The sequence below is a fragment of the Rattus rattus genome, chromosome 1 (genome assembly GCF_011064425.1).
Source record: "Rattus rattus isolate New Zealand chromosome 1, Rrattus_CSIRO_v1, whole genome shotgun sequence".
NCBI lineage: Eukaryota > Metazoa > Chordata > Mammalia > Rodentia > Muridae > Rattus > Rattus rattus.
In genome coordinates, this window is record NC_046154.1 from 2,707,514 (window position 1) to 2,715,680 (window position 8,167).

General features: G+C 46.4%; 1 protein-coding gene across 1 annotated transcript; it reads left to right on the forward strand.

The window, feature by feature from the left end:
• Window positions 1–6,708: 6,708 nt before the first annotated feature.
• LOC116885808 (olfactory receptor 13C7) lies at window positions 6,709–7,656 on the forward strand. The gene has a single exon (XM_032887146.1). The coding sequence runs from the start codon at window positions 6,709–6,711 to the stop codon at window positions 7,654–7,656; it is 948 nt and encodes a 315-aa protein (XP_032743037.1).
• Window positions 7,657–8,167: the final 511 nt, after the last annotated feature.

Sequence of the window (8,167 nt, forward strand, 5' to 3'; positions counted from 1 at the left end):
GAAACACAAAGTCACATATCAAGACAAGTCCATCAGAATAACAGCTGATCTTTCAACAGAAACTTTACATCCATAAAGGTATGGAAAATGGTTTTTAAGTTCTGAAAGACCACAGCTGACAGCCCAGACTACTACCCTCAGCAAAACTGTCATCATTGATGAAGAAATAAAAATATTCCAAAAGCAAGCTAAAGGATTTTATGAACACTAAGACAGTGCTACACAGGCTACTGGGAGGAGTTCTGTGGAGTAAAGAGAAGAACAACCTAAGAGGCTATGGAGGGGGATTAGGGAAACACCAAAGGCTACAAAATCAATGAAATGACAGGAATTAATATAAACCTATAAATAATAATTTTGAATATTAATAGTCTCAATTATTCAACCAAAAGCTACTGGCTAGCAGACTTGATTAAAAACAACAACAGCAACAACAAAACAAACAAGAGCAGAATCCATGTAGTCAATGCTTCCAAGAAACACAACTCACCATCAAAGATAGATACTACCTTATAGTGAGAGGATGGCCAAAGATGTTCCCAGCAAATGGACCTAGAAAACAGGCAGGTGTCACTGTTCTAATATATGATGTCATAGTCTTCCAACCAAAACCAGTTAGGAAAGATAAAGGCCATTTTATACTAACTAAGTGAGCGGTCCATCACAACACTATATATATATATATATATATATATATATATATATATATATATATTTAACATATATGCCAATGAAAACAGACTGAGAAAGAGATCAGGGAAACTATTCCATTTCCAACAACAAAACAAAACAAAACAAACAAAACACCTAGAAGAAACATAACCAAGGAAGTGAAAGGCCTTAACAAGGAGAACTGTAAAACACTGGAAGAGAGAGAAGACATTAAAAGATCAAAGGCTACCCATACTCACTCATGGATTGGAAGGATGGACACTGCTAAAACGACTATGTTAGCAAAAGCAGTCTACAGAGTCAGCGCAATCCCCATGAAAATTCCAAGCAAAAGTGTAAAATTCTACTATCAATCTCACGGCTTCAGAATGGTGATGCTAACTGTATACTTAGTTCATTGTGATGTATGTTGAGCCTGATGAATTTGGTTTGTGATGTTTTATTTGTAGGTTTTTAAGTAATACAGCTTATAAAGATAAAAAGAAAGCTTTCTTCAAACTGTCTTAGTGAGGTTTACCATTGCTGCGATGAAACACCACGATCAAAGCCACTTGGGAAGGAGAGGGTTTATTTCTTTGGTTGGTTGGTTGGTTGGTTGGTTGGTTGGTTGGTTGGTTGGTTGGTTGGTTTTTCACTCAGAACAGTTCATTATCAAAAGCAACAAGGGCAGAAACTTAAGCAGGGAAGGGGCCTGGAGGCAAAGCTGATGCAGAGGCCATGAGGTGCCGCTGACTGGCTTCTCCTCATTGCTTGCTCAGCCTGCTTTCTTATAGAACCTAGGACCACTAGCCTGCCACTGGATCCCCTTCCCCTACCTGGATGGCCCAGTTGGACCTCAGGAGAGAGGAGGGGCCTAGTCCTACTGGGATCAGATGTCCCAGGGTGGAATGGTACCCAAGGGGGGCTTCCCCTTCTCTGAGGAGAAGGGAAGGAGGTGTTGGGCGTAGGGATTTGTAAGTGCCAGACTGGGAAGAAAGAGGGAGGGGGAATGTAAAGTGAATTTTTAAAATATTGGGAAAAAGTCAACTCTAGACAGAGCAAAGACAGTAACGTAAGACTTGAAACTCTGAGACTGCTAGAGAAAAAAAGTAGGTTAAAATAGACAGTGTGGGAGAGCGAACGTTGAGCAAAAAACGCTCACAGCACATGAAAGAGGAATAGAGACCAAGGAGGACAGTTAAAAGGTTTGGGTGGGAGACGGGGAGGGGAACGGGGGTGAGGACCCGGTGTGGAGAAGCAGAAGAGGGCTAGGAGAGAGTAGAAATCAGTGGTGAAGGAGGCTTCTCTGGGATGAGCTGGAGACCTGGAATGGATGTGTGTGTCGTAGGGAGGAGAAAGATCCCAGGAGTCTGTGGTGGGGGCCATAGCTGAGACTCTTAGCTTGGAGCCTGGTGTCCACCTCCTGTAGCCAGGCAAGACTTCCAATGGAGAACATCAACCCATCCACAAAACCTTTGACCCAAATTGTCCTTGTGTGGCAATAAAGATAAAACAGACATGGAGGGAATGGCCAACCAATGACTGGCCCAACTTGAGACCAATCCCATGTGAGAGAGCCAACCCCTGACACTATTAGTGATGCTGTGCTATGTTTGCACACAGGAGCCTAGCATAACTGTCTTCGGCGAGGCCTCATTCAGCAGCGGATGGAAACACATGCAGAGACCCACAGCCAAACATCAGGCGGAGCTCAGGGAGTCTTGTGAAGAGTGGAGGGAAGGATTGAGGGAGCTGGAGTGGGCTAAGGACACCACAAGAAGACTTACAGAGTCACTAACCTGTGCCTATGGGGTTCACAGAGACTGGACCACCAACCAAAGAGCATGCCTAGGCTGGATCTCGGCCTCCTACACATTTGTAACAGATGTGCAGCTTGACCTTCATGTATGTCCCCTAACAACTGAAACTTGTGCTCTCTCTGACTCTGTTGCCTGCAGTTAGATCCCCTTCTCCTAACTGAGCTGCCTGCCTGGCCTCAGTGGAAGAGGATGTGCTTAGTCCTAATGAGACTTGATGTACCAGGGTGGGTTGGTACCCATGGAGGTCTTCCCCTTCTCTGAGAAAAAAGGGGGGAGGTAATTGGGGAGAGAGAGGTTGTGAGGGTGGGACTAGGAGCAGAGTAGGGAGGGGGCTCTGATTAGGATGTAAAGTAAATAAATTAATGAATGAAAAGCAGGTTAAAAGGGATAGAGGTAGCGGGGTGAGGAAGGGGGGAGGAGAATCCACTACAATACTTGATTTGTTGATCTTAAAAAAATTTGTAGCCCTAGCTGGCTTGAAACTCAAGGCATAGACCAGGCTGGCTTTGAACTCAGAGATCCTTCTGCATCTGCCCACCTCCCGAATGCTGGGATCGAGGATGTGAGCTACTATACCTAGCCTATCCACTAATTTGAAACTATTCTAAACGCTAAGTAAAAATAATAAATAAATATTACCTAGATGCCCAGATAGCACATGGAGAAATGATCTTCGTTTCACACCATCTAGAAAAGTTAATTCACTGTGGATCACAGATCTAAACCAGAGCTAAAACTACAAAGTTCTTTTAAAACAGAGAAATGCCTTGATACTAGGGGTAGACAATGTTTTATTAGAGTAGATATGAAAATGAATAACTAGGAAACATCACTAGAGTTGATCGAGATACAAGGCATCTGCTCAGCAGAAGACACCATTAAGGAACAGGAGTGGACACAGCAGACACGGTGGGATGCTGAGGCAGGAAGATCAAGGATTCCAGACCAGCCTAGGAACAGAAAGACCTCAACTCAAAAGAAACATGTGAGCCGCAAACCAGGAGGCTGTGTACAGTTCACATGGCCGAAGGTCAGATTGCTAAACAAAGAGGGAACTCCACATGTTTTTTTTAAGCTGTCGAAATGAGAATAATGGACACAAAATGTCTGAGTGACAATCTCCAAAGGAAGATATATGAGTGACCAGTGACCAAGTTAGAAAAGTGCTCAGTATCCCATAGTCCAGAAATGCAAAGCAAAGGGAGTTACCACCTGCCAGGGTAGCTAAAACTTAAAATCTGACCACGCTAAATGTTGGCAGGGCTGCTGTGTAACGAACACAGCACCTTTGTGAAGAATCTGTCCACTTCTCATAAAAATATAAGTGCATCTCTGTGGTATGATCCAGCAGCCCCATCCTCTGGTGTTTAACCAAGAGAAAAAGAAAGGGATACAAAATTCTTGTCCCTGACAGTTAGTAACAACTTTATTCATAACGGCTCAAAATGGAAACAGCCTTGCTGACTGTCGACAAGAAGGATGGGCGAACAACAAGGAGCCTCGGAAATGCACATCATTGTGTGCTTCCTCTGTGTCCAGTCTCAACACAGGTCTGACTTTCTTATACCAGAAGCAAAGCTCAGTCCATTTTCACATAATTTCAACTCCTCCGCCTCCTTCCTGATAGCTTCCTTACATATCTGCCTTCTGGTGACGGCCTCCCTACAGACCACACGCAGACAGTATGCTTGACTCACTTCCTGATGCCCACATCTTGCCTGGACTGTGCAGACATGGTGGTGTAGGAACCACCTTTTGGTGTCCAGTGTGACTCCATAAAACATGCTCCCTGCCAGGTCTCAGGAAATGATCTGGACTCCAGTGAAGCCTGTGGCCCCTTACTCTCTGTCTCTTGCTCTCTGCCCATCAGTGGAGCACACGGGTCCCCAGGGCTCCTCTTTTGCTGTTGGATCTGTAAGGTTCAGGTTGTTTTCCTTAGGTTCTGAGGATGACACACTGCTTCTTCCATGCTGCCTCTCCAAGGCCACACCAAACTGAGACAATGAGACCTAACTCCTTTCCAGACCACTGCTGTCCTGGAGACTGGCTCCCAGCTTCTTCTCAAAGACATCAGCTATACTGACGTTTGCAGGAAGTCCAGCAAGTGACGGACATGTCTACCTAGAAGTCCCTCAGCAAGAGCAGGAGGAGAGGCTCCCAGAGTGCTTCGGTGTAATTGGATGTTGGGGACATTGTCCCAAAGGGACAAGAAGTTTCCCAACTGTTCCATTACATTCGTAAACTTTTAATCACTCGAGGGAGCACAGAACTCCAACGTATAGCGCTGGTTTTCAATTCAACATCCCTGCGCATTGGTGCTCATTAGGACATTCTGCCTGAAATAGAACGGAGGCCAAATGCGGAACACAAACTTTGAGTCTTTTCTTCATCTCAGAGGTGGCATCTCCTCTTGGGTCCCTTAAACTGCTGCTGCTATTTCTGGCCTGGAACTTCCTTAGCTTCAGGTAGTCCTTCTCAAGAGGCTTCTGACTAAGGTAAGAAGTAAAAGCCAACCTCAACCTTTCATTAGCATATCCGTCTTCCTAGTGTCTGACTTGAGTTTCTACAGACTGTACTTGAGAAGAGAATAAAGAAAGCAGTTTCAGGGGTATGACCAAGACTGGGGCCAGACTAGACCCCTCTGGGGTCTGAGAAATCTGAGTGTCAAGAGACTTATAAGGTCTGTCAGTCTGCGTTCCTGGGCTCACCCCACTTGGGGGACTGGCTGGTACCTGAGATAGTCCCACCTCACAGTGACCTTCCACGAGCTCAGGCAGTTTAAGGAGAAGAAGGACACTATCGTGTGAGTGAGAGAGTGCTGGCTCCTTCCCTGTGGAGAATCTTCTGATGTTCCAGGGTTCTGCAAACATACAGCAGGCTGTTTGAGAATTAATGAGCTCTTCCACAACCAGGAACTGAAAGGCTGTGTGCCAGTGTTGCTCAGGGAAGGATCTAGAATGGGAGAGAAGGTTGAACAAGTTTATTGAGGGGCACAGTTAGTGTTGCAGTAGAAGGCTGGGTGACAAGTTGAGTCAAAGGTCTCAAGGATTCTTAAGTCCATTGAGGCCTGTGGATGCCCAACTAGTAGGAAAGAAATCTAGCAGAACAATATCACAAACAGACAGACAGAGAGAGAGAGAGAGAGAGAGAGAGAGAGAGAGAGAGAGCGAGCTGTCTAAAAGAACTAGGTTCCCAGGAATTGTGGACCATTAAGGATTTCTGGTGCCTCCCCTCAATTTATCTTCATTATTTGTTATTAACTATTGATTATTAACTACTAGGGACATATCAGAATTTTCAGAGTATAAAGTCACCTAGGAAAGCACCCACCCGCATTAGTTAAAGCTCTCTAACTACAACCTTCCCTTTCCCTTAAAGACACAGGAGAACACTATATCTCTAAGAGAGCCTGAGCTCCGTTCCCATCAATGTTCTCTGGATGGATGGATGGATGGATGGATGGATGGATGGATGGATGGATGGATGGATGGATGGATGGACAGACGAGTGGGTGGATGGATGGGTGGATGGATGGATACATGAAGTCAATGGGTGGAAACCGTGGGGCTGGTGGTTAATAGAACCATCTTGATAATGACAGAGTGGGTTTTCTCTGAGAAGTATCTGAACCAAAGCAACTGTTTTTAGCAGGTGTGGTGGCCACATCTGTAATCCCAGCACTCAAGACACTGAGGTAGGAGGATTGCCGTGAGTCTGAGGGTAGCCCAGGTTAGCCTGAGTGAAAGAAAGACCCAGAAAAAAAATGAAACAGACAGACAAACAAGATGAAGACAGAAAGGAAAAGAAGGAAAGGGAAGGAAGGAGAGGGGGAGGGACAGAGGAGGGGAAGAAAAAGGAGTTTTAAGGCAGAGACTCACAACTTATGTCTCTAACATTTGTCACATAGTAGGGAGACATGAAATTAATTCAGTCGCTTCTCAGGGTGATTGGTGCGCTGTCATATAGAACACAGCCTGAGCACAGCAGATGCTTTGGGTGTCGTTTTATTGATCAGATGCATTCAATTAATCAGATTGGTAACTCTGGAGTCTTTAACTCACAGTCTTCCATATTGACTGTGTTGCTCTTTTCCTGCGAAGAAATCCTGCTGTGGGCTTTCACAACCATCTGATCGCTCTGTCGAACTGGGGCTGCAGGCCTGATGTCCTGGCTGTATGCAAAACAAAAAATGGTGGGCTCGGACCTAAGCATTTCCTTCAGTTAACAGAAGAGACATATGGAAAGTAACAACCAGACCTCCCCCGTGTCCCGCTTCATTCTCCTGGGCCTCTCCGCCCACCCAACGCTGGAGAAAACCTTCTTCGTGCTCATCCTGCTGATGTACCTGGTGATCCTGCTGGGCAACGGGGTCCTCATCCTGGTGACCATCGTCGACTCTCACCTGCACACGCCCATGTACTTCTTCCTGGGGAACCTCTCCTTCCTGGACATCTGCTACACCACCTCCTCGGTCCCCCTCATTCTGGACAGCTTCCTGACCCCCAGGAAGACCATCTCCTTCTCAGGCTGTGCCGTGCAGATGTTTCTGTCCTTCGCCATGGGAGCCACGGAGTGTGTGCTCCTGAGCATGATGGCGTTTGATCGCTATGTGGCCATCTGCAACCCCCTCAGATACCCAGTGGTCATGAGCAAGGCTGCTTATGTGCCCATGGCCGCCGGCTCCTGGGCAGCTGGAACTGCAGCCTCTCTGGTTCAAACATCCCTTGCAATGCGGCTGCCCTTCTGTGGGGACAACGTCATCAATCACTTCACCTGTGAGATCCTGGCTGTCCTGAAACTGGCCTGTGCTGACATCTCCATCAATGTCATCAGCATGGGGGTGACAAATGTAATCTTCCTGGGGGTCCCAGTTCTCTTTATTTCTTTCTCCTACATCTTCATCCTCTCCACCATCCTGAGGATCCCCTCTGCTGAGGGGAGGAAGAAGGCCTTCTCCACCTGCTCTGCCCACCTCACCGTGGTGATTGTCTTCTATGGGACCATCCTCTTCATGTACGGGAAGCCCAAGTCCAAGGACCCACTGGGGGCCGACAAGCAGGACCTTGCAGACAAGCTCATCTCCCTCTTCTATGGGGTGGTGACCCCCATGTTGAACCCCATCATCTACAGCCTGAGGAACAAGGACGTGAGGGCCGCTGTGAAGAATCTGGTGGTCCTTAAGTAAAGCTTCACCTAGTGAATTCCCATAGGTCCGTGCTTCGTAGCTGTGCACATCCATGGATCTCAGAAACAACATGTTCTCTAAAGGAGCTGCATGCAAAATTCTGCTTTCTGAAAAGGGCATTTCACATGTCCTGGAGAATGGAACACAGTGAAAATGTTGAAACCTAAGACTTGCTGTGCGTGTGACTTAAGGGACAGAAATGGTGTGCGGCTAAAAACGGGGTGGGGAAATCTCATTTTCTACTATGCAAGTCGGAATTCACCTTTCTATGCAGATTGCTACTCCATTTGGGGAAATGAAATACACATCTTGTGATATCTCAAACTACATCTGTGGCTTCAGGAGCTCAGGGGTGTCCTCCCCTTTAAGTGGGCCAATCCGGTGTGATTTCTCTCCCCACACTGTGTGACTTTACTTTTCCCTTTAAGCACAGAGCCCATACATACCTTTCATAGCCCAGCGAACAGGAGCTGGCAACAACGCTGGATAAATTCTAACTTCTTATTCATAA